Source organism: Phyllostomus hastatus, unplaced genomic scaffold (assembly GCF_019186645.2).
Source record: "Phyllostomus hastatus isolate PE091 unplaced genomic scaffold, TTU_PhHast_1.1 phas_contig_147, whole genome shotgun sequence".
NCBI classification, from domain to species: Eukaryota; Metazoa; Chordata; class Mammalia; order Chiroptera; family Phyllostomidae; genus Phyllostomus; species Phyllostomus hastatus.
The window spans coordinates 6,782,819-6,809,348 of record NW_025333603.1 but is presented as its reverse complement, the minus strand read 5'-3'; the positions used below and the strand labels follow the sequence as shown (position 1 = coordinate 6,809,348).

The following is a 26,530-nucleotide window of genomic DNA, read 5'->3' as shown; positions in this document are numbered from 1 at the left end:
ACTACATTGCCTCATTAGAAAGATGGGGATAAATTTCATATATTTTTTTATAGGCACAGTTTTAAAAATACTGGACTCTCTAATTCTGATCTAGTCTTCCCAGATTACGTGGTACTGATGTTTTTGTTCACTCAGACTTTCAGATCTCAGTCATTCTGTTTGTTCAGGGAAGAGAGTAGCTGTTGTATTATGTTGTGTTAAGGATTGAGGCACTTATAACTAGAGAAACATATGGTATAATTTAAGTGGGAGTAGCATTAGGCCATTTCTTTGCTTCATTAACATAACTCATACTGAATTCAGTTGAATCTCTGGCTCAGTAATACTTGTGATTTAGCTTTAACTGACCCCGTAAAAGTAACTTGTGATCTACTTATAAAACAAAAACAAAAACAGAAAGGTGGAAGGAATAAGGCACATTTAATAGTTTGTGGGTTTATATAGATTTGGCTCAGCCTTAAAAGATAAACCACAATAGTAACAAAAATTACAAACCCCAATTTAAAATACCCCATAAATAATGTGCATTATTAATCACAAACAGTTTTGGGGGGAAATGGTCAGGTATATGAGTTTATTTTAAATCATATCAGAATTAGAAGTGGTGGTTTTCTTAGGTAATGTAGTGTAATAATATGTGTGATCTATTGCTGCATAATAAGAAACCACCCCCAAACTGAGTTTCTTAAAATAGCAACAGTAATTTGTTTTGCTCAAAAATCTGCCATTTGGGTAGGCCTCATGACTTGTTCCTGCTTTATGCAGTATCTCTGGTGGTTTGACTGGGAGTGAGGCAGAGGATCCACTTTAAAGATGACTCACATACCTAGGAAGCTGCCTGGCTCTTCTCCATATAGTCCTCGTCACAGCCACTTGTGCATTCTCAGTGTGGTGGCTGGATTCTAAGAAAACCAGGCAGAAGGTTGTGGCATTTCCATGACCTAATGTTTCTACTTTTTAGTAGAAATTGTTACAAAGGCCCACCTGGGCTCAAGGGTAGGGAACGTGAACTCTTATCTCATGTTGGGGTCATTTTTGTAAAATTTAATTTACCACATGTATATAATATTACTAAAAACTACTTTGGAAAAATCAATTTTTAATGTTTAGAATAGAAAGGTCTATTGAAATAAGTAAAATTAAAATATCATTTGAGCAAGCAACTTAATTTTTTCTATTTAATTCTTAGTATTTTATTTTCAACTCATTCTGTTAAGAAATTCTAAAACTTTGGATGTTCTAAATATGTAGTTAATTTGCCCTGGCCAGTGTGGCTCAGTTGATTGGAGCATCATCCTATAACCAAAAGGTTGCAGTTTGATTCCTGGTCAGGGCACATGCCTACCTAGGTTACGGGTTTGATCCTTAATCCAGGTGCATATAGGAGGCAGCTAATTGATGCGGGCTTTGGCCCACAGGGTCCATGTATTGTGGCTGCAACAAACAAATTCACACGGACTGCAGAAATCTTGTGGAGAAAAAGGGACAGCATGGCCACTCTCTAAGTGAGAGAGGGCCCCGACCCCGACCTGGACAGGCTTTCATTGCTTTTCTGGGTACATTACATTGAGGATGGTCCTCATTTACTATGGGCAATTTCTCTTTAGGTGGTTACCTTTTACAGATAACAAAGGAAAGAATGTTTCTAGTTACTTCAAAGAGAAGGATGTTGCAGATCAAGGGGAAAAGTGGTTGAACTGGTTACACTCTATACTTGGGAGGTTTAGCACAGATTTTAGGAAGTTACTTTAAAGATATGCAGTAAACATTTGCTGCCTCAATTCAGGGAGAGGGAGTTTTAGCAAAAAGCAAGCCTCAAAGCAGCCTAGGTACAATGCAGGCCTGATTCCTCACAGGAAAACCAATCCGTGGGCTCAGGTCCTGTGTGCCAACTTGCTCCCCACAGGTTTTCCAAGTCAGGTGCTGGGCTACATTGGTCATGCCACGTGGATAGGTTCCCTGTAGGTAATCAGTGCTTCTCTCTCATATTGATGTTTCTCTTTCTCCCTTCCTTACTCTCTAAAAGCAATGAAAAATGTTTCCTCAGGTGAGGAAGTAAATGGATGGATGAATGGATGGATGGATGGATGGATGGATAATTCAGTTGTACAAATAAAGGGGGACATTCCAACCTGAATTATGTAGATATCAAGATGCAGTAATTCTCAGAGATATACAAAAGATACACACTGTGCCAGAGGTTCCCAAGATCACCCTTGGTTTGGTGATTCACTTGGAGGACTCACAGGAAACAGCTTGAAGTCATACCCATAGCTGTGATTTATTATAGAAAATCAGCAAAGGTAAAAGGTACATGGACAAAATCCAGAGGAAACCAGGCACAGCTTCCACGAGTCTGCTTCCATTGGAGTCATAACGGATGTGCTTAATTCCTGCAACAAAAAAATTGTGACAGCATGTATGCAGTGTTTTCCAGGGAAGCCCATTGAAGACCCAACACCTAAGGTTTTTGTTACTATTGTTGTTTTCTCCAGCACCACAGTTTTTATTGGACGCTTGTCATGTAAGCACTCCCTACTTAGCATTTACCAAGATACCAGACTTCCAGAAGGAAAGCAGGTGTTGAGAGCAAACCGTATTGTTTGCTTAAACAGTTCAGGCAACAGTGAGCCACACTTACCAGTTAGGGTGGTGGGAACCCTCGTGAAATCCAGTGTCCTAGACACCAGCCAAAGGCCAGCTGCACAGGCAGGCTTTTCTTAAGGAATACTGTTTCAGGCCTGGCATGTTAATTCTTTTCTGCATTTAATGTGAAAACTTCCCCAAATATTCAAATTGCTCTTCCTTGAATAAGCTCAGTAGTTAAAGAAAGAAAAGTTATCATTAAATGAGATAAAACTTGGCCATTATGTTTAAAACCAAGACCAAATACTGGTTTCTGTTAAAACTGGAAAACTTCCTGATAATGTAGGGTTAAAACTTTCATTAGTTTTGTTTAAAGTTAAATATGTTGTCTGAGTAGGACTACTAGATAGTTATAGGAACAATAATGTGTTGGTTACTTTCCACCATCTTCTTTCTCAAGTACATTCCTGGACAGTCAAGATAGACTAGCATATTAGTTAAGAGCGTGAATTCTGGGACTTAATTGTATTAGAATTCTGGCTCCCCATGTTCTCTCTTAGCTTTCTCATCTGTCCAGTGGGGATAAGATAGTACCTATTTCATAGAGTTGCTGATGGAATAAATGAGTTAATATAGTAAAATGCCTGCCAGGTAGCAACTGTTATACCCTATTTCATCATGCCATGAATATAGTACTTACTTTTGTTGAAACAAAAATCAGACCATCTGCCCTGGCTGGTGTGGCTCAGTGGATTGAGTGCTGTCCTGTGATCCAAAGAGTCCCTGGTTCGATTCCCAGTCAGGGCACATTCCTGGGTTGTGGGCCAGGTCCCTAGTGAGGGATACCTGAGAGGCAACCATACATTGATGTTTCTCTCCCCCCCTCTAAAAATAAATAAATAAATAAAATCTTTGTAAAAATCAGACCATCTATTTAGAGAAATGTTGGTGTAATTCTTGGGCCAGCAATTGAATTATGGGAAATGGTGTCTATCCTGAATATTGAAGGATATACGATTGTCATAACTTTTAAATGCAGTAAGAGCTTAGACAATTTAGTATGAAATTGAAACCCAGAAATATTCAGTGTCTTTAATTTTAAATTAGTATATCTGCATATTAGTTGGTACCAATGTGACTACGTAGTTTAATAGGATATTTCTACGGCAAATTTAATTAAATGTCTGTATGGTAGAATAATTGCCTTGCTGTTGGTGTTGATTGTTGTGTATTCAATAGTAGAGTTTTGTTTGTCTAGGAATGTGCAAGTGGAATCAAAGACTTGATGGAAGCAGAGAAATACTTTTCTAACATTGTTACTTACCTGGTAAAATAAGCTTTTGTGGTAGGGAAGAAAGTACAACAAGGAGTTGCTTGATTTTAGAATGAAGTTAATGTTTTTAACATTTCTCCTTAAGGACCAGTGTATTGCGGAGAAGCACGCAGATGGAATTATAGTAAGTTTAATCTAATCTTTTTGCTTCCCTTTACTTCTGCAGAGCGTTATAACCAGTCATGTCAGGAGAAGCCTGAATTTCTACTTCTTTTTCAACACAAATTCTTCTTTTCACTTACTCACTGCTTTTTGTTGTTGAGTCTTGCAATTTTCCTTGAGCTCCTAAATTTGGTCATCTCTCAGCAATCATTTGGAGGAAAATGTTGATCTTAAAATTTTTCTAAGCGTTGGTCCAAACTGAATCACTTTGCATGTTTAACTTGAAGGATTAATCATGGTATGAGTACGCAGCTTTTATGACTAAATAAGGCATAACTCACAATGCTACATTTCTTGTCAACCTCTTTTTTCTCAGATGAAAGCAGAGGGGAGGGGCACATTGAAGCACATTTTAATCTATTTAAATATGTTTATAAATTTCTATTTTCTCATCTTTTATTTTTAGATTTTTTCATATTGTGTTAACTAGCGTTGCTATTGTGGTATATACTGCATTTTTGTTGGAACATGATTTTTTGATTTATAGACATTTTCTTATTCTTTCCTCCTCCTTGGCCTTTTACTCTTCTATTTAACTTCCCCTCTAAAAAGAAAAGAAAATGTTACTGTTCCCAGCTGGAACTAAAAAGTTAGACTTTAAATGTTTGTAGTTTGAGCTACCCTAGCTTATGGTTACAGTTCTGTTCAGACTGTATTTCTAAAGCAGTTTTATTTTTGTCCTAAGACTTTACAAATGGCGGCTTGTCTGAAATCTGGAAACTCATTTTGTAAATCTGTTAAAACCATCTCATGATAATAATTGATGGAAGTATAAGCATGTTATCTTTATATTTAGGTTGAAATGAAAAAAAAAATCCATGATGTTCAGAGTGATGAGAGAAACATTTTTAAAATTTGAGTTAAACACATTCGAATTTTTATTTCTCGTTTCACAATGTGAGTTCAAATTTTGAGCCATGATGATGTCATACAGTTATGTGATATAAATACAATGCAATATATAATCTCTCTTCCTGAGATACTGGATAAGTTTGTAAGCCTCATGAAAAAAGACTGTATATGTTATCTAGCATCTCATGGTCCCCAAAGACCCTAAGGAAAATCATGTTGGGAATTACTTTTCTCTCTTTTTTCCCCGAGCCAAATTAGTGACTTTTTATTATGTTAAAAAATAGCATTTTAGAAAGCATACCAAAAATGTTTGATCATTTGCCATTAAAATACCTAGAAAGTATATACTCAGAAAATCTAAAGTTGTGGAAAACAAACATATTTGAATCATTTGATCCAGGATGATAGCATTTTTCCTTAAGAGTTTGTACTTTGAAATAAGAAAGGATTTAGGGCCTTGGACTAGCAGTCTAGGGCCATAGCAGTCATAGCAGTCTAGGGCCAGACTGCTGTGATCCAGTCCTGCATTCAGTAGCTGTGACCTTCAGGCAAGTTACTTAACCTTCAGGTCTTAGTTTTCTCTATAAAGAAGGTGACTAGTTCCACCTATGAAGGTTTTGTAAGGTACATAGTGCTCCATAAATGTGAGCTCTGCGTGCATATGTGTGTGTGTGTGTGTGTGTGTGTGTATATATGTATATATATATATATATAATTCATTATGTATTGTATTGCATGGGTTTTGTAACTGTCACAGTAAATTAGGACTGAGTATCTATCATCTTTCACACTCTGCTAATTCATTTCAAAGCAAGTTGTAGAATGTAATTTGACATATTTTAGCCTGAAGTGGATTGAGCAATTACTGTAGATAAGTGTAGAGTAGTTATATTTTCTGTTAACAATAATAGCAGAAGATAGAGTACTTTTAATATACATGTAAAAAAGTATAACAAAGTATTTTCTTTGGTTGGCAAGCCTTTCTAAAGTATTTTCTTTGGTTGGTAGAACATTTCACCTGGAAAACAAAAGATTCCATTCAAAAGACAGCATTCTGGTCCCTTTTCCCAAAGTCATTGTATCTCTTAGTTTCTTCAGTAATTTTTCTTATATAATGGGTGGGGATAAAGGGGTGATATATTCTTGTTCCTATGGACCAAAGTATTAGAGCTGGAATTTTGCCTTTGTAAAGCACTTGAGAGTCCTTTGGAGAAAACCACTATGTAAATAAAAGGAGTTTATTTTAAGAACAGCTCCAGGATTTGCTGCTGTACTTAGTTAGTTACTATGGGTAATAATGAGAAAGCCCTTAGAGACCATGTATTCCAGACATGTCTTCCTTGCACAGACTGGGCAAGGGGGGCCCACAGCAGGTGAGAGACTTGCCAAGTCCTTGGCAGAGCAAGGATTCTAAGGAATTAAAACCTCAAGCCTCTGCTTCTGTGCTTTTCCCAGTCCTTTAAAACTTCTCCCACTTCACTTGACTAGGTTTTTGATTGCTGATGTTTTCAGGGTTCCCTCTCTCAAAACCATTTATTTTCTAGTCAGAATGTTCATGGCAGGTAGACTGTTGTATTGACAGGAATCAGAAATCTTGTATTCAAATCACTTGATTTAAAAGCTCTGATTTAATGATTTTTAAATATTTACACAGAGAGAAAAGTTAAACAATTTTTTTGTAAATTTAGATTTTAAATGAGAGTGCTTCAGAAACTTTGCTATTATCAGTTTCCATTGTTGGGTGCTTTTCAATTCTTATGCATACTTTTGGGTTCATCCATCAGCAAAGCATTTCTCTTCTAATTTCAGTATTTTCTGTTATAAGCTTTACCTAATATATTTGAAGTTTAGTTTCTCAAATCAAGAAAAGCTAAAGAAATTTTTATTTCTTGGGTTTTGTCTAGTATATAGCCTTTTGGAAGTTGTAGATCTAAACCTTACCCTGGCAGAGGCCTTGTTTAATAAAACCCTCCCTTTCTTGATATAAAAATACATTAGTAAGCTATGGAATGTTGTTTTTAAAATACCCTCATGCTGGCAGAATAATTTCTTGCCTTTTCTTCACACTCCCTTAAAATAGAAGCTACGTCTCTTTGCCTGCAGTGATTGTAAAGCTAGTTGTGTGTACAGTGGACAGTGATGGAAGGTGCCCGTAGTGTGGGCTGGAAAGATAAGACCCTACCGGTGCAAGTACGTTAGCTGGTCCGCAGTGTCATGTTTAGTAACACCAAAGCAAGAGAGCATTTCTCTGTCTTGGTTAGAGAAACAATATTTGAGGTGAATTAAAATTTGAGAAGCACTGAATTTAATTGAAAGATTATTGTTTTGGCTTCCTGAAATCTTCCCACACCATTTTACAGCTCTTTCCAAGTTTTTCCATTTAGCTTTACCTTCCTATATGACAGAATCATTCATTTTCTCTCCTTACTGTGTGTGGTTTTTTTTTTTAATAATTAGAAACTTTTAGGCTTCTGTATAGACAAGCTGTTTCATTTCCTCTTTGTATTTTGCTCGACATATCTGTGTAGCTACCCTCAGGACTTTGATGTCAGAAATGTGGGCAATTTTGTACATTTGGGAAGGTCAGCACTGGAAGGACATTTTATTAAAAATTAATGTGTTTCTTTATCGTAGAGCACTATTAATCCTGTAGATGCAATATACCAACCTAGTCCCTTGGAACCTGTGATCAACACAATGCCTTCCCAGACTGTCTTACCTCCAGGTATGGTATTTGGGGAAAATGTTTCACGGATTGATTGCTGAGAAAAAATATAATTTGTATGACTGTCATAGTAATCTTGGAAGACTTTTCCTTTTTCTTTAATGAGTAAAATTAAAAATATACAGCTCAAAATGAACTGGAAAAAGATGATAGTATTTTTTATATTGGGGCTTTTTAAGTACAATGAAAGGGCTTTTGATTTTCCAAGTGAGATGGAAGACAAACATAGTTACTAAGACCTGGATTAGCAGGTGGAACAGAATCCTATGACTCAGGATTTTTGGCTACCAAGGAAAACAGTATACCATGATCTGTTTAGATAATCCAGAAATGTTCTATTTTGGGATATTCTTTATAGCTCTGAACAATACAAATGGTTTTTTCATGGTGGACTTGAAGGTAGGAAGGAAGGGAAGAATGAAACATGTGATGTCTACCAATTAAATAGACTTGTGTATTTTAAGTATAGAGTAATAAATAGTATTTTTTAAATGGGCAGAAGAGGGCTTAAGGCCAACACCCAATCACACTGATTTCTTTTACTTTTTGTTGGCATCCCACATATCTGTGATCTCAGTGATGATGTAGTTCAGTCAGAAATTGTGCTGGAAAAAAGAAAAGGCTTTTTAAAAAATATTTGTGAGTATGAAAGCCTTTTGTGAATTTTAATATATCCTTAAGAGAATGAGCTAACATCATCTCTCATGGACGGAAGAGGAGATACTCTGCCCCATTTCAGATTTTATGTGGTTCGATGCTGGGAAACACTTGACCATCAGAAGTGTTAGGTGGTTTTACACAGCAGTTGTACTGAGGAATTGGCCTAATGTGGCTGGTCCCATGAGATCCTGCCTATCTTGAGTTTAAAGGAGAATAGGATGTCAGAAAGGAGTAGCATGGAATTGACTTAATGAAATATATAGAACTTAATTTAGGGTTTTGAATTCCATACAGATGCAATTAACAGAGTTATGTTTGGGTTCTTTCTCTTAACTTATTTCACCTGTTCGAATCTCCTAGAACCTGCTCAGTTGTGTAAGTCAGAGCAGCGCCCATCTTCCCTGCCCGTTGGACCTGTACTAGCTACCTTGGGACATCAGACTCCAACACCAAATAGTACAGGTACAGACTTGTATAAATCCTCTGTGTCTCATGACGCCCCATTTACATTTAAGATTTGTATTTGACTGCTGGTGGAGAAAAGGTTGAAGAAATGTGTTGTATCTTTCTGTTGGAGGTAGCATAGTTTTATCATTACAGTTCCATATATGAAGTGGTTAACTTTGTGATTGAACCAGAAGCCTTAGTAGTAATTATAATTTAAATAGAATATTGCAGGATGTTATTCTCTTGTTTAGCATATGGTTTATTTTGAAGATTGACTCAGGTTAGACTTGTATATCAGAAAATAGGGAAGTAGAGAGAAGGAAAGCTGAAAGTCCTCTTTGCCCTTCCCTCTTTGTGTGTGTACATGCGTGTACACATTGTGTACATTGTATATTTATGTTGTGTATCTTTATGTCATTTTTGTTTTAACCTAAAGAGATCTTGTGTTTCTTGACTTTCTCTTTTCATTTACCAGAGAACATTTATAGAGCTTTCTGTATTCATGCAGTTAGGTGTAAAACATTCTTTTTTACAGCTGCCAGAGCAGGTATTGCGTGTTTTTCCACTGATGGACATTTAGGTTGTTTCCAATAGTTTTCCTGTTATTAGCAAAACTTAAGTGAAATATCCTTATACAGCAAATGTTAGCATGAGTGGACAAAAGGGGACTGCATACTAAGCCTGACAAGCTCAGGGGAGGCCTGCATGGTGGCCCTGTATGTACTCAGAGACCAAGAGTGCTGTCATAGGATGGTCTGAACATAAAAATCCCTGACTAACAGCCAGTCATGGCAGGTAGTCACATCCTAGTCCTATAGCTTCCTCAACAAAGGTCAGTCTTTACCTTAAGGAAGCCTGTCATTGTCTTTTAGCATCTAAGATAACATAGCTTCGGAATGTCAGAGTAATTGCTTTTTCTAGACTCCACAGGGCATCCCCATCCCGGAGACCGCAGAACCCCTCAGTGCTATCTTGTGCCCCCAACACCATCTCTGTGCACTGTGATGTTGATTGTTAACTACCTCCTGCCCACCAGTGTAAAAGAAGTGTGTTTCTCTGTTTTACTCCATCCAGTCTCAGAGATTTCCCCACTTTGCTTTCTCCCGTTCCCTTAGTCTATTACTCATATTGGCAGATTTCATATAATCTTCCTTTGTCTTCTCCTTTGATTCTGTTGTGTGAAATAGAATAAGCTGCAAAACTGCCATTCTCCAGAGCATTTTCTCAGTCTGTTGAGGTTTTGCTTCCTGGCAGTTGTTGTCAGTTTGACTCACACTCATAAAAATTATCTATAGGTTTGGACCTTTCTTACATTTACACGTATATGTTTGTGTGTGTGTGTGTTTTTTTAAGGGTAGATTTATCAGTCTTTCATATTTTTGCCAGTTTATAAACAAAAAAGGTATATTTCATTTTAGTTTGCATTTCTTAATTCATTTAAACTTACGGTCTTTATTTTTTTCTCTAATTTATAGGGATGCTCCAAGTGTTGGTATTAGATTGATTTCTTGTTTTAAAATGAAATACAGTCCTTGACCAGTATGGCTGAGTTGGCTGGGCATTGTCCTGCACACCAAAAGGTCAGGGGTTCGATTCCTAGTCAAGCACATGCCTGGGTTGAGAGTTCCATGCCCGATCAGGCGCTGGCAGGAGGCAACCAGTTGATGTTTCTCTCTCTCACTTTCTCCCTCCCTTCCCCTCTCTCTAAAAATAAATAAATAAACTGTTTTTAAAAAATGAAATGAAATCACCGTGGCTGGCATAGCTCAGTGGATTGAGTGCAGGCTGCGAACCAAAGCATCACAGGTTTGATTCCCAGTCAGGGCACATGCCTGGGTTGCAGGCCACAGCCCCCAGCAACCGCACATTGATGTTTCTCTCTCTCTCTCTCTCTCTCTCTCTCTCTCTCTCTCTCTCTCTCTCTCTCTCTCCCCCCCTTCCCTCTCTAAAAAACAAATAAATAAATAAATAAAATCTTTATTAAAAAATGAAATGAAATCGATATACATTGAGTTACCTGTCTGTCAGCTGAACTCAAGGAAGCACTTAGTTCTCTAGTCCCTGTTACACCTGGAGACCAGAACGGAAGCTGCTCCCAAGGAGGTCAGGGATGAGCTCTTGCAGTTGCTCCACAGCTTTCTTTCCTGGGCAGAACTTTCACTGTGGAATAATGAAAAATTACCGTGTGATTTTAGCCTGTTTTGAAATTTGAATTAGTGAAATGCTGATGCCATTACTTTGGTCTTTAATATTTAACAGCAGATGTCATGTGAACTTTGAAAGAAAGAAAGCAACAATAGATTTCTGATTTAAAACTCTTGAAAATGCTGATAAGGAATTTGAATAATGAGATTGAAATGCTTTACCTGACTTTTTCTGTATTTCATTACCTTTGTCAGCCTCTTGTTCATATTAAAACAAGAACTTGTGTTTTATTTTGTTGATTATGTCAATTTTGAAACCAGAGCCAAAATTTGTTGAAAAAGAGAGCATTCTTCCTTATGTACATTTACTTTAGGATAATTACTTATAAATAATAATTTAAGATAAGTTATTACAGAAGGAATTTCAAAAATATAACAGAGTAGGTGGATATAAAGAAATATTAAATATTAAATTAGTATTGGGTTGGCCAAAAAGTCCATTTAGTTTTTTCCATTAAGTAAAAGACACATTTTTCAGTAACTAATGATTTGGATATTTTGATTATGTCCCCTATCTCCTGCTATTGGCTTCTAGTGGCTAGAGGCCAGAGGTGCTGCTAAATATCTTCTAATTCATAGGACAGCCCCACAGCAAAGAATTATTTGTTCAAAATGTCAGTAATACCAAGAAACTTCGGAAACCACCTTCGGCACGTTTAGTTAGTCAGAACACCTTCTCCATACACTGCACAAATCTGTTTTTTGCGTTTCAGTTGTGATTTTATCTTTCTTAAAATAACAAAACATAATACACCGGAAATGTTGCATATCTTCTTCCATCTTTAGTATTAAGATGGCTGCACAAAAATTCACCAATTTTGATTTTTTAAATGCACACACCTGTCACAATACAATCTAGCAAAATTATTTTTGAATGAAGTTAAAGACATCTAAGCACTACTAGAGCCATCATACAGAAAAAACTAAATGAACTTTTTGGCCAACCCAGTGCCTAATTATGTCTTTTTGATTTTCAGCCTAATTTCTCCCTCTTTCCCACCTTTCTTTCCTTTGCCTCTCTCACTAATACAAAAGAAATAATGGAACAATTGAGAAATGAGAGAATTCCCTTTTCTTTCATAAGGAAAACTCAGTTCTTTTGTTTATAGTTCCCACTCAAACTCATTTTCTTGGACACATTTTCAGTTGTGTGATCACCTGGAGTATTTTCATTTTAATCCTTTGTAATTCCTGGTCTTCCCTCTCCCCCATTTCAGTAGGATACAGTTTCTCATTTTATTGCTGGTGGTGGGGAGACAATTGAAAGATTTTTTAAGACAAACTATATTTGGAATGTTCATGATAAGCACTACTATCTTTTTACGCAGCAGACTTTTTGTTATGTTCTTAAAATGTCTTTATAAACATGGCAACTGAGTGGCAGGTGACTGTGCTCATTAACCATTGAACCATGGACACGGGAACAGACTGAAAATCCATGTGTGGCTCTGGGCTCATGAATGTGTAGTGCTGCTGTTCTCGGTTTTTTTCTAGAAGTGTGGTCTTGGCTTTTATATTGCCATTGTGACCTAAGTTTAATCTCCAGCAAGGTTTGTAGCAGTTTGGCATAAATTGCCTGAGAGCCTTTAGGTGCTCAGTAAGCATTTGTTAAATTGATCTCAGTACTCCATTGTTCTGATTGCGCTTTTATTGTTATTACTTTATTACTAGGCAATGAACCAGGTGATCCTCACAAAGATTAAATGGTAGTCTTCTTTCTTTGGATCTCTGTTAATTGCCATTTCCTTAGTTAGACTGTTGAGGAATAAATAGAAATATGTTCTTAGTAGCCCAAGTTTCCTCTGTCCCTGAGCCCAGGCACCTGAGTTAGACGTAGATGGAAAAGAGATGAGGAGTTGGGGTTGTGAGGGCTCAGGGATTTGTGCAGAGCTTTAGTGTCTCCGTGTGACTTCTAGAACACTGATGAAAAAGAATGATGTCCTGACGGCTATTTTAACGGTTGTGCGCTCTCTGATGTTCTTCCATTTTGTGTTCCCTTTGGCTCAGTGCTGCATATTCAAGGTGTCTGGGTCTACTGTATTAAAATAAGGGTGCTTGCTTCCCTCTGGTGCTGGGTGTCTCCTGTGGGACTTGCAACACCAGAACTCACATGCTGTAACTATAATCAAAGGAGCTCCCTTCCTGATATTACAGATAATCAGAGAATGGGAACAGCATTTTTTTTTTTCATTTATTTAAAAGACTGTTCCACTCTATAATGTAACTTGCTTTTCTTTTTATCTAGTTTAAATGCTAATTTTCTTTACAAATAGTGTAAGGACTTCTACCAAGTTAGCTAAACTCTTTCTTGATTTTAGAAAGGTCTGCTTTGACCCCGTCTTTCTAATTGCTTCCCCTTTATTAACAACTCTGTCCCCTAATTAAAACCTTTTTAACTTCCTAGGCAGTGGGCACTCACCACCTAGTAGCAGTCTAACTTCTCCAAGCCATGTCAACCTGTCTCCAAACACAGTCCCGGAGTTCTCCTATTCCAGCAGCGAAGACGAATTCTATGATGCTGATGAATTTCATCAAAGTGGCTCATCCCCAAAGCGCTTAATAGAGTAAGTAGATGAACTAAGTATGTATCTAAATGACTCTCCTGATTTTTAAGAATGTAGTTTCATTTTGAGACTGATGTTAGTGACAGACTCCTTTGTAAGTTATTACGTTAAGAAGACAGTTTGTTTTTAATTGACTTATTGAGTGAAGTCAGTTCTGGGAGAATGTTGGTTTTCCTCCTGACTTAATTGAAATGGAATAAATGAGCCTTGCTATAGTAATATGCCAGTATTGTGGAACTCTGGGCATTATTTCTGTAGTACCAGTGGTAGGAGAGGGTCAAATGAGAGTCAGTAAGCTAGAGAGTATTATACAAATGAGGTTACCATTGCTTGTTTTAGTATTAGTGTGGAGAACTATAGTAGGTGGAGGGATGATACGGAGATGAAAAGAGACCCAGTCTCTGCCCTCAGTGAACTCTACAGTCTTTTGGGGGAAGAAGCAGGCATTTATAATCTAACAGTATATGTGCTATGGTAAGAATAAGCGCAGAAAGCTACGGGAGCACTCTTAAGTCCTGAGGAGTCAGGGAGAGATTCACAGAGGAGGGGAAGGGATGTGATCCTGAGGTTCGATGTGTATGAGTAGAGAGAAGGGACATGGGGGTTAGAGGAGGGGGGAATGGAAATGTTCTCATGGAAATGGAACCCTGTTCAGAAAGCTCTGGGTGCCCTGGTCTGGTAGCTCAGTTGGTTAGAGCATTGTACTGGTACGCTAAGGTTGCTGGTTTGATCCCTGGTCAGGGCACGTACAAGAATCAACCAGTGAATGCATAACTGAGTGAAACAAGAAATCAGTGTTTCTCTCTCTCTCTTTCTCTCTATCTCCCTCCACTCCCTCTCTCCCCCTTCCCTTCTCTATAAAGCAATAAAAAATTATTTAAAAATAAAGGTTGGGAGTCAGGGGGAGCTTGGTTGGCTGTGGCTATAGTGTAAGTTATGATGAGTAGTTAAAAAAAAAAAAAAAGAGGTTGACGAGGGCCAGGTCATGAAAGAGCCCTTTAGCCTTTTATTGGTGATAGAAGTTGTTGGTCAGGTCTACACTGAAAAAAACAAAACAAAACAAACAAACAAACCAAACTTGCTGAAATAGTATAGAATTGAGTGCAGTGGGGCTCCATAACAGTTAGGGAAACCAGCTAAGACTGGGTGGTCAGCTGAGAAATGTTGATAACCTGAGTCAAGGCAATAGCCTGGGAATGGGAGGGAGTGTGTGGGTTCCAGAGATAGTAACAGGAAGATTTTGGCAGGTACTGATGATAGGTTTTCCATTATTAGAAAATATTTGACCTGTTTTATCCCATCGAGTCAAAGCTAGATATGGACTATTGTACAGAAAAAGGCTTTCACAAGTAGAATCATTTACATGAACTCCGATAAGCAGAATACTTCTTAACCCATCTGTTATATATAGATTGCTGTGGTTAAGACTTTGGATTCTGGAATCTCAGAAAGAATAGGTTCTGTATTTGTTTTGCCTCAAAGGTGTATGATCTTGATCAAATCATTCAGTCTATGTAATCCTGAGTTTCATAGTTTCAACTTCAACGGGTCATTGTGAACATTTAAATGAGAGAAAGGTCTGTCACTGCGTAACAGAGTGTTACTATGTTTGCTATAGACACAGTTGGCTCAGTTTTGGTTGGGCGTTTTTTCTAACTCTGCTGCTTTCTCAGGAAACGGTACTATTGTTACACCTTTTGCTTTTGCTTTGTAAGACGTTACACATTTGGAAATGATTGTATGTGAATTTGTAAGCTTAGTCAGTCCTTAAACCTTGAACTTGAACTTTGGTTCCTTTTAAAAAGAAATATTATGTAAGACTCTAGTACATGAACTAAGAAATACAATATTCACATAATAATTTCATAATAATTGCTCAAAGTCTCAAAATTTATAAAGAAAATGACTGTTTGGGTTCAGGAAATTTTCTTAGTGGATCAAACTCACTTTTTGAGTGTGGGAAAAAGTGAAATATACGTGATCTAGGAGAACACGTACTTTTAAGACTTGACTCTTCAGTTAAGGAAAATAAGTTTGAACCTGCACTGAAGGCGTCCAGTTTAGCAGAAAGGGTTTGTGTGTGGAGCATGTCGGTTTCTTAACGTGTGTGGGAAATAAACTAAGGAGAAATTATTAGTAGTAGTTTCCAGTGAAAACGTTTCACTTTAACTTTTAAACATGTTTTTTTTATGATAGTGGGTTGAAAAAGAAAATAAGGATTTGGATGAAAATTCAAAAGTAAAGGTTTATTGATTTTGTTTTGAAGTGTTCATTGTTTTATTTACACAGAATTAAGGGCAATTTGTTATACGGAACATTAGCTGTTACTCTAAACAGTGTATAATCAAATATCAAAATGGACTCCTCTGTTCTCTAGAACAGCGATTTTCAACCGCTGTGCCACAAGAATTTTTCAAACATGCACTACCTGACTATTTAGTCAGGGGCACTGACTCTTTTCCCTTAGATTGTAAAAAATGACAAACAGCCAACACAACAATAGCTGTCTGGTGTGAATGAATCAAAATTATACCTTTTTTTTTTTTGTCAGATGAGCAAAAAGTACATTTTTTGGTGGGCCGCAGAATTTTAGTAATTTATGTGTGCCATGAGAGGGAAAAGGCTGAAAATCACTCCTAGAAGCATCTGTGTAACTATATTTAGTAAAAGCTCCCTTGTAATCATCACTGATAGCTAATCTTTGGCCCCAGTTTTGGCCTCAGTCTCAGTTTCCCTGAAATTTTTATGAAATAAGAATTTTAAAAATGCTTACCTCTGGTACCGGTAACAGGTGTGTCAGTAGAGTGGTCACCTGCAGACGCGTAGGCTGTGCTCCCTTCTCCTTCCTCCAAGCGCCCATCTCTGGGTTTTCCCATGCCCGCTGCTGAACAAACACACCCTCACGAATGCGCTGAGTGAAGTTCTTGCCTAACTGTCCTACTCTGGGTTTCTCATCTCCCGAAATTTCTCTCCTTAGACGCCCTCTCCAGATTCCCAAACTGATGGGGACTACAGATGTCCAGCACAGTGTTTATTGACTGTTTTGGTTGGGATATTTTTTAAAGATTTCATTTATTTATTTTTAGACAGAGGGGATGGAAGGGAGGAAGAGAGGGAGAGAGACATCCATGTGGGGTTGCCTCTTGAGTACCCCCACTGGGGACCTGGCCCACAACCCAGACATGTGCTCTGACTGGAAATCTAACCAGTGACCCTTTGGTTCACAGACTGGCGCTCAGTCCACCGAGCCACACCAGTCAGGAGTTTGGGGTTTTTTAATGGGGATTTATATAGCCCCTCAAATGGGGTGTGCTGGCTCCAGGTCTCTATTATCTTCTAACCAGAACCTGTTCACATAGTATTTATAGTATTTTCAATATGCAGAGGACTGACTTAATGCAGATTTTCAGCTGCACAGATGGTGGGCACCCCTAACACCCTCCCCACCCCCTACCTCCATGTTGTTCAGGATCAACTGTATTTGCATTCTTTACCTGTCCTGAGCTTGTGAAACCTGCTGATCATCAGTTGCTACCACTAATTTTCTAACTCTCAGGTCATGTGTCTGTCTACTCTGTATGTTCCCTCTCCTTCCCTCTATCTCTCTCCTTGAAAGCCGAAGTCCTTTCACTGCTCAGTTTCTCAAGACCTGTAGTGATGATAGCTATGTTATTGACCAATGTGGCTTTATACCTTTATACACTAGATGACGGTGTGTTGAAAAGAACTTGTGCTTTGAAGCCAGACATGCATTTGAAATGGCTCTACTACTAATCAGCTGGGTGACCTCGGGCTGGTCATCGAACCTCTGGTCATCTGTATATGATGAGAATAATTGTGTCTTGGCCTTGACCAGGTGGCTCAGTTGGTTGGATCATCAGTGTGTGGGAGGGAGGCAGCCAATCAATGTTTCTCTCTCACATTGATGTTTCTCTCTCTCTCTCTCTCTCTCTCTCTCTCTTTCTCTCTTTCTACCTGGCCCCCCTTCCTATCTCTAAAATCAATAAGTGTATCCTTGGGTGAGGATTTTTTAGAAAAGAAGAATCATGTCTACCTTACAGGGTTGTTACGGATTCTCTTGTAATTTTAATTAAGTTCAGAGCTTTAAATTTTTTGGTTGATTTAAATTTTTGGTTTAGTTTATTTATGATTTTATGATTTAATTCTATATAAGATAGCCCATTGAAAATAATTTTTTTTGTCTTGAACAAGATAACTTCTGAAATGGGTAAATGAGAGCTTATCCCATTTTTTTCCTTTTTCCATTTTGACCTTCATTCGGCCCAGACAATGTTTCTAATCCGAGCGCGGAGGAAGAACACAGCACAAATAGACCTGACCTTTGGAAATACGTCTAAAACAAGATTTTTGTTTTAAAGGATTTGGGGTTTTTAGATGAGCTGATTTAAAAGATTGACTATGTTAATAATGTATCAAAGGGCCACAAAGACCATCTTGAAAATTTTCATGTAGCTCTTTTACTTAATGATAATTTGATTTCTTTTACCTGTGTCTTTACTCATATTTTCCATTGTCTCTCCAAACTGGTGAGGTAGACATTAGGTAGAGTACCTTGTGGTGAATGATACTAATAATACCTAAGAATTTTTTAAAAATATGTTAAAAGAAGGTAGGTAGCCGGCACAGACTACTTAAATTAGAATATATATGTTCTAATATTCTAATATTAGAATATTCTCATAATAGGCAAAGCACAGAGGATTTTTAGGGTAAAGATTTACGATACTAGAATGGTGGAAATTTGTCGTTGTACATTGTACAAGTCAGTGGAATGTACACCCCCTAGCGTGAACCCTGATGTGAGCTATGGGCTTTGAGAGGTAATGACCTGTCAGTTTGGGTTCATCCGCTGTTACTCCGCTGTGTGATGTCGATAGTGGGGGAGGTAGAGCATATAGGAACGCTGTACTTCCTATGCAGTTTTGCTGTGAACCTAAAACTACTCTAAAAAAATGAAGCTTCTTATTAAATAAAAAAATAGAAAGAAGGTAAGAAATCAGGGCAAACTATGTTTAAATTATAGTACATATGTTTCACACCCATAATTTTGTAATAAAATTCTGGTTTTATGTGTTTCATTTTATTATATCTGCAGTGTGAGAAATTTGGTTTCTGTTTTTGTACTTACTAAGTAAATTCTGCCTTTGATTATTCTTTCATTAATTTACAAGTACTAATCCTGGGTAAGTTATGTTCACAGGTACAATAGTATAATAAAGGAAGCTTTTTTTAGACCCTGTTAACCAATTCATGATACCAGTTACTATAAATTTATTTGTAAAAAATAATACACTGTTTTATTTTGTAATCTCAAATGCATCTTTTGATGACTGGGAAGAGTGTTAAAACCAATGTGGACTTTTATCAAAGGATCTCAGAATTATAGACAAGACATCTTTTTGAGACTTAAGTAACAGACTTGCCATTTTTGAGGTTCTGGAAATTGTTACCAAGGATTATGACATATCTACATTTGTACATAGTAGTAACAAAATCAGAAAATAACTCTAGTTTTAAACTTAGACGAAGAAGCAAAATTAATTTTTGATGACCTTCAACATGACTTGGTTGAACGCACACTACACAAAAAGCGTAAAGAGACCTGGTCATCAGACTTCACAGTCTCAGAATTGCAGCGACAGGAGGAGGGTTGCAGAGCGTGTATGTGTGTACAGCCAGCCAACTCTGAGAGTCGAGTTTGCCAGCTGATTGTATTAGTTTTCCAGTAGCTTTGTAGGTTAACATCTTACTGTGATTCTAAATTGCTTTCTTAAAAGACTTAAGAAGGTGATTAATATTTTTTTAGTTCCTCTGGATCTGCCTCAGTCTTGACCCACAGCAGCTCGGGAAATAGTCTAAAGCGTCCCGATACCACAGAATCACTTAATTCTTCCATGTCCAATGGAACAAGTGATGCTGGTAAGTGACCTTTGAGAATTTAACTTTTTTTCTTAAAACATTTGTTGGGCGGGGGATAAAAGTGTGCCCTGGCCGGGTTCCCAGTTAGAACGTCGTCCCGGTTGCAGGTTTGATCTCTTGTCAGACACATGCAGGAAGCAGCCAGTGAATGCGCACATCAGATCCCTCAATCTCTCTTTCCTTCTCTTTCTGAATCAGTAAATTAAAAAAAAATTTGGATTACTGGTAGCAACACAGATTGGCACATTTGAACACCAGTCTAAGAGGATCTGTTTTGTTTCAGACCTTTTCGATTCCTATGATGATAGAGATGACGAAGGGGAGGCGGGGTCGGTGGAAGAGCACAAGAGCGTTATCATGCACCTCTTGTCACAGGTCAGGCTTGGGATGGATCTCACTAAGGTAAGAACCACAGTTGGCCTTTGCCCGAGTCTTAATGTGTCTATGTGGATTCTTTATTGGTGACTGTGTGGCGAGTGTGCCTGCAAATATAGTACAATAACACAACTTTTGTTTATACTTCTGTTGTGATTTAATATGTACGTAGATGAGTAAACTGAACATCTTTATAAGGGAATGAAATGAGTAAAGCTAGAATAATTTCATATAGATAGTATGGGTGGTTTAAGATTTGGATTTTGCTGGGGGAAGATCAGGAATAGTATTGGGTTTGGTTAGAGGTTTGCATACAAACTACAGCAGTGTAGCACGCACAGAATCACAATGACCAGAGTTCTGACTTTGGGATTGCAGGGCCTATGTTACAGCATCCTGCCTCTGCTATTACCAGACCGGGTGACCTTGAACAGGTCCCTTCTGTGAGCTTTAGGTTTTTCATATGCAAAATGGACACACAGTGACTGACTCACAGGGTTGTAAGAGTTAGAACAGGTGATGAATGGGAAATTGTATGACACACAGTCAGCCATCCAAGTGTTGTGGTCTGGACTTGAATTTGAATTTAATCTTGGGGCTCTGAAGAAAGTGCCCGATTGATTTAGGAAACTGGGCTGTGGGTGCCTTTGTCTATCTCTGCCACTATGCTGGAAACCTCATCCTTTCTTTCACTTAATTCTCACCACGAAATAGGTGTTATTGTTAAATCATTGTATAGACAAGGAAACTAAAAAGCGTGGAGGCTAAGTAACTTGGCCAAATCCTACTAAGTGGCCAAACTAAGATTCTGATCTGGTCTGTGATTTCAAAACCTACAGTTTTATCACTGCTTCCCCTTGTCTTAAAGACTTGAGCTGCAAGAGCTTTCATGTTGGTTAAGTTATTCTGTCCAGCTTCAGAAAGTGAGTAAAATTTAATATTCTTTTGTTATGAGCAAGTCCAACTATAGCTTTTGTCGGTGGTGAGTTTCATTTTGGTTTTGGGTTTCAAGGGTAATTAAGAAAAAAACTAATCCTTAGTACTTTCTAATAAGTATCAGTAATAAAACCTTTTACCCCAAACACAAAGATGAGAACACAAACACAAGGAGAACATTAACTTGTGGAACCCACATACTTGCTAGGAATGTTCTATATAAGAAAATATTTGCAGGAGTTTGCCACAGTAATGTTTCAGTGATCATTAGATTGCAGAATTTCTGGAGTAGAATTGTCACTTCAAATTTGAAAGTTATAGCTTCATTTTAGATGTCGAACATCTGTAATATGTTTCTTTTCGACATCTGCCTTGGTTGGTATTGGGCTCCAGTTATGGGAGACCCACCCAAAGGTAACTCGAACGATACTAGGTTTATTACTCACACAGTAAGAAGTCCAGAAGCAGAGAAGTTCCAGGACTGACTAATTTCACGATGTGAGAAAGGACCTACTTTCCTTCAGTCTCTTTGCTCTGCTCTCCTTCGCTTGTGGACTTCGCACTCAGGCTTGTCTCCTCCTTGCAGAATGCTGCCACGCTTCCTTCCAGTCATCGCATCCTTCCACAGATGTATCAAGGGGCAGAAAATAATTTCTGTGCATGGGTTTTTTTTTGTTGTTATTAGGAAGGACATTCTTTTCCGGAGGTGGCCCATCAGACTTCCATTGAATGTCATTGACCAGAGCTAGGCGTGTTGTCCATGCCTAACCCAGTAGCTGTCAAGGGAGGGCAGATGATTAGTTTAGAGTAATCCACCTTCACCCCTTGAGATCGGGAGGCCCCGTGATGCTCGCGGCAGCCGATGGCCGGACCCTAAACAGAATCCGGGGTCTGTTACAAGGAGTGGAGGCAGCCAAAGCGTCTGCCACCATCAGTTGTCATTTTCACCTCCCACGGTTTCCTCTGCCAGGTAGTCCATGTTTGGCTCTGTCACTGCTAAAAGCTTGTTATTTTATGAATGATATTATAATTTTTTTCAAATATGTTAAAAAATAGCTATTTTAGAAATCTTTGTTGGCACAAATAAATAGCTTTAATTGCCAACAGATGCTGAGATTTTTATTCCTTTTATGCATTCCATAGTTACAATGATGCCTTCAATTGGTATCTCATTCTCCTACATATAAAATAAATTTCTCAGTTCAGATACTTTCTAAAAACAGTTATTTTCCAAACACTTTGCAGTGGACGTACTATAAAGTCATATCCCATTTGCCTCACTCGATCTTCAAAACAGCCTGTGATATGAGCAGGGTGTGTAATTGTCCTCCATGTGCAGAAGCTTAAAGAGAAGTTGAGTTAATTTTCTAGGGCCTCCTCATACCTATGAAGTGACGAAATGAGGACTTGAACCCTGGTTGGAGACGACGTAGCCCAGCTTGCTTTCATTGCTCATCCAGCAGTTTGACATGCATCAGCATAGTGCTAAAAATATAAAAATTCTAAATGAGAAAAAAATGTTTTCTTTATTATACATCAAATCAGGTTTTATGTTTTTTGGCCATTTCTTCTTTTTTGAATTGCCTGTTTAGTTCTAAGAGCTGCTTATATACTAAAGGTATTTACCCCTGTTTTGTTCTTCAGCATTCCTACTTGATTTATAATTTCTGCATTCTCCAAGAGGCATAGGAAGTTGCACCAAGTCAGCACATAAGCTTATCTGCCAATCTAACCTTATTTAGATTATGAACATACATGTTCTGTGGAAGGAAAGTATTTACTTAAAATGTACACTCTGGAGTCTGATGTTAACACATTGTGAATGTTACAACCAGTGGCACAGCCTTTGTAACTCAGCCTTCTAAGTTGTGCCCCGCCAGTCCACTGGTCAGTTTCCGTCATGCCCACTTCCTGGCTCCACGTCCTTTTTCCCTCTCATCTTCGTGGCTATTCTTCTGTTTCCTCCTCCTCTTATTGCAGCCTTACTCTTCTCTGAGTTATTTGTCTCGTCCCACCTCCCCAGCTCTGCCCTCATTCTGGTCCCCCAAACAGGACATGATCCTTCCCACTCCTGAGCATCTCGTATGTGGTATTGTCATATTCCGTATAAAACTTAATGCTGGTGTTATTCTCTCAGACTTGCCTTGGTCTCCTTCGTAGCATTTAACGCAGGATCCTGAATATGGTAGATATTCAGTAATTACTAAATTTAAAGGAGTGTTTGCTTAATATGGTTCTCTGATACTTGATTTGTAATCTGATACACATTTTAAAAACTCTTCTTTCATTCCCTAATGAAATTCTTCCCTTTTTTACTGGTTATTCATCATCTTTTTCATTCCTCTTCCCACATTTCATTTTTAAATCGCATTAACTTTCTCCTCTACTGCAGTCCTAGCCTTTTATCCACGGGCTCAGCCCCGTGGTAGAAAGAGTTCATTGATTTCCATCCTTATTCCTCTTCTTTTTGTTTATTCCTTCAGTTGTTCATATAAAAACTTACTGCATCGTACTAGCTGAGAATACAAGTGTGGTCCTTGTGTTGCTGGAGCATGTCAGTTACTTGAGGACACATTTGTAAATAGATACATTTCCTAGTGCACCTGATGACGATGACGATAGAGAAGCATCAGCAGAGAGGAAAGTGCACAGACGCCCCCCGCCAAGTCAGACAGACCCACAGCGCAGTGAAAAAATTTCTCCCTCTCTTTGAGTAAAATAGTGATGGTAATCTCACAACAGGAGTGTTGTACAGTTCAGCAAGCTGGTGAATGTGCGATGCCTCAGCAGGTAGTGGGCACCTGGAGCTCGGTTGTCGTTGCACCAATCCTGACAGCTAAAGGCAGGCTGCGCAGGGGGAGTGACTTTGAACATTTCAAGCCTCTTCTCTGTTCTTTTCTGCTGGGCAGGATAATGGGGATTTCTGAATCAGAACAGTTTGGAGCATAGGTATCAGCAGCTTGCCTGGGCAGAATTTGGGGGAGTTACATGATTAGAATGAGTTTTGTATTTTTCAGCCGAGTAGCAATCTGTTTCTCTGTAGCAGAATTTGACCCTCAAGGGTCCAATGTGTATGTTTTTCAGGTAGTTCTTCCAACGTTTATTCTCGAAAGAAGATCTCTGTTAGAAATGTATGCAGATTTCTTTGCACATCCGGACCTGTTTGTGAGGTATTGGGCTGAACATAGTAGTTTCTAATTTTTAAAGATTTTACCCAATAGTTTTCTGCCTTTGCAGCATAGATGGATTCCCTTTTACCTTTTAAACACTTCTGGAGAAAAGTGGCATTGAATATTTTGTTTATATTAGATGCCTGTTAGTTTGCTTAGGTTATATGGTGGTGATGTTGTTAGTCAACCAACACTTTAAAAAACCTTGAGAGCCCGTTAATAGGTAGCCAGTATTTACAGAGCCAAGTCTGTAAGCTTATTTGGCCCAAGGATTGGTATTCACTGTTACACTGTTTACTCTGTATCCTGATGAAGTTCAGTTAACTGAGTTCCTGTGACCGTTCTAAAGTGCCCATTATTTCCCAGACAATCCTAAGAGCTGGGGGTTGGGGGTGCGTGGCGGGAAGCAGTGGGGAGCCAGTGTCTGCCCCTGAGAATCTTATAATCTAGTTTCCAGATTACAGACCAAATCATAAACTTTAAATGTAAAGCTTACAGTACTAGATATATGTACAAAAGATAGAAGTCATCTAAAGGTGGGATTGATTTACAAGGAGCTAAGTTCACATTGCCTTTCAGTGGTAGCAGGACAATTTTCTTTGTGAGGGGGTGTTCTAATCTGTCTCCTGTGATTGCATTTCTTGGGCTTGAGCTGTGGTTTACTGAAGCCAGAGAGAAATCACTGAGGCTTTGCAGTGGGTGGGCACATTGGCTGACACCGATACATGTTTCCTTCTTGAGGAAGATTTAAGAGAACCATTTAACCAATTCCCAAAGGGAAGAATTTCAGTTAATATGACACTGTTTAGGTTAATACACAGTTGAATAAATAAAATGTAAACATTTATTGGTAAGATGTAAGTAAAGATGCACAGTACCAGTTATCCATTGGATGTAGATTTGAGGTTTAAGGATAGTTTTTATGTATGAGAATTTAAACTTTGAGGTCCCTTAGAGGAACCATTTAAAAATACAAAAAAGTACAGCTAAAAAGCCAATAGATGAAATTAAATGGAATTCTAAAAATACTGAATTTAAAAAGTAAAGAAAAGAGAAAGAATGGAAAAAGTAACAAAGGGGACAAATAAAACAAATACTTAGATGGTGAAGTTAAACCCAACTATATCAGTAATGATACTAAATATAAATAGCATACACACTCCATGTAAGAGTGAGTTTCAGACAGGATAAAAATCTGGATCCAACTGTATGCTATTTGCAGGTGAGAGATTTTAAATAGGAAGACGTGATTGGTTAAAAGTACAAGGATGAGGAAAGATATGCAAAACACTAAGCATAACAACACTGGTGTCACCGTGTTAGTATGAGACACAGGAGACATTTTTTAAGACCAAAATACTACCAGAGACAAACAGGGATATTTCATGATTTTAAAAAGTCAATTTTTCAAAAATAAATAATAATCCTAAATGCATATGTACCTAATAACACAGCTTCAAAATACATGCAGCAAAAATGGACTAAACAAGAGAAATAGACAAGTGCACAGTCCTCTTTGGGAATTCCTCAGGAATTGATTGAGCAAATAGCCCCCTGCATGCACTTTCCCCGCCCTCCAGAAAATCAGTGAGGCTGTGGAAGATGCAGACAACATTATCAATCAGCTTGACCCATCTGACCTTCTAGACACTGCCAGTCTGTATGACACGCAGTCATTCTAGGTGCACGTGGAGTGTTCATCAGGATAGACTGTTACGCTGGGAGACAAAATACATGTGAAATCACTGGAACTATACAAAGCGTATTCTCTGGCCATAACATGATTAAATTAGAAATTGATAAGACAGATATATCTAGAAAACCTCCAGCGATTTGGAAATTAAACAGTGCACTTATATGGAGTTCTAGTACGAGGAAAACTAATCGATGGTACTAGAAACCAGAAATAGTGTTTGCCACAGGGTGAGGGGTGGGGATTGCTTAGAAAGGGGAAATTAGGAAACTTGGGGTAATGGAAATGTTGTATATGTTGATTGGATGGTGATTAATAGATATATACATTTTTCAAAATCACCAAACCATACACTTAAGACTGGTGGTTTGTTTTTTTTTTATGTATATTATACCTCAGTCTTAAAAAGAGGCTTTGAGGTAACTCCTGGTCCCGGGTCCTCTCAGCCTGTCTCAGGGTGGAGCATGCGGAAGGCACAGCAGAACGCTGCATTCTGTCTTTCTCCCTTGCAGCATTAGTGATCAGAAGGATGCCCGAGACCGAATGGTTCAGGTTGTGAAATGGTACCTCTCAGCCTTTCATGCAGGAAGGAGAGGATCGGTCGCCAAAAAGCCATACAACCCCATTTTGGGCGAGATCTTTCAGTGTCACTGGACATTACCCAATGATACTGAAGAGAGCGCGGTGAGTTCTGCACTGGTGTGTTTTATTTGTTCTTTAAGATTTTGTGTATTTATTTTTAGAAAGAGGGAAAGGGAGGGAGAGAAACATCGATTGGTTGTCTTTTGCATGCACCCCTACCAGGGACATGGCCCACAACCCAGGTGTGTGCCCTGACCAGGAATCAAACCAGTAACCTTTTGCTTTGCATGATGATGTCTGA

The 26,530-nt window shown here is 38.3% G+C and overlaps 1 protein-coding gene across 9 annotated transcripts in view; it reads left to right on the top strand.

Moving 5' to 3' along the window:
- OSBPL9 (oxysterol binding protein like 9) overlaps positions 1–26,530 on the top strand; it is a 132,766-nt gene that overhangs the window by 96,865 nt on the left and 9,371 nt on the right. For 7 of the 9 annotated variants that reach the window (XM_045858242.1, XM_045858225.1, XM_045858272.1 and 4 more), the window contains 8 exons: positions 4,005–4,043; positions 7,568–7,658; positions 8,679–8,780; positions 13,374–13,533; positions 19,361–19,473; positions 19,757–19,875; positions 23,869–23,954; positions 26,160–26,331. In XM_045858242.1, coding sequence (XP_045714198.1) covers positions 4,005–4,043; positions 7,568–7,658; positions 8,679–8,780; positions 13,374–13,533; positions 19,361–19,473; positions 19,757–19,875; positions 23,869–23,954; positions 26,160–26,331 — 882 coding nt within the window. The remainder of the gene's footprint in view (positions 1–4,004; positions 4,044–7,567; positions 7,659–8,678; positions 8,781–13,373; positions 13,534–19,360; positions 19,474–19,756; positions 19,876–23,868; positions 23,955–26,159; positions 26,332–26,530) is intronic. The other 2 variants (XM_045858250.1, XM_045858232.1) reach the window with 1 other exon arrangement.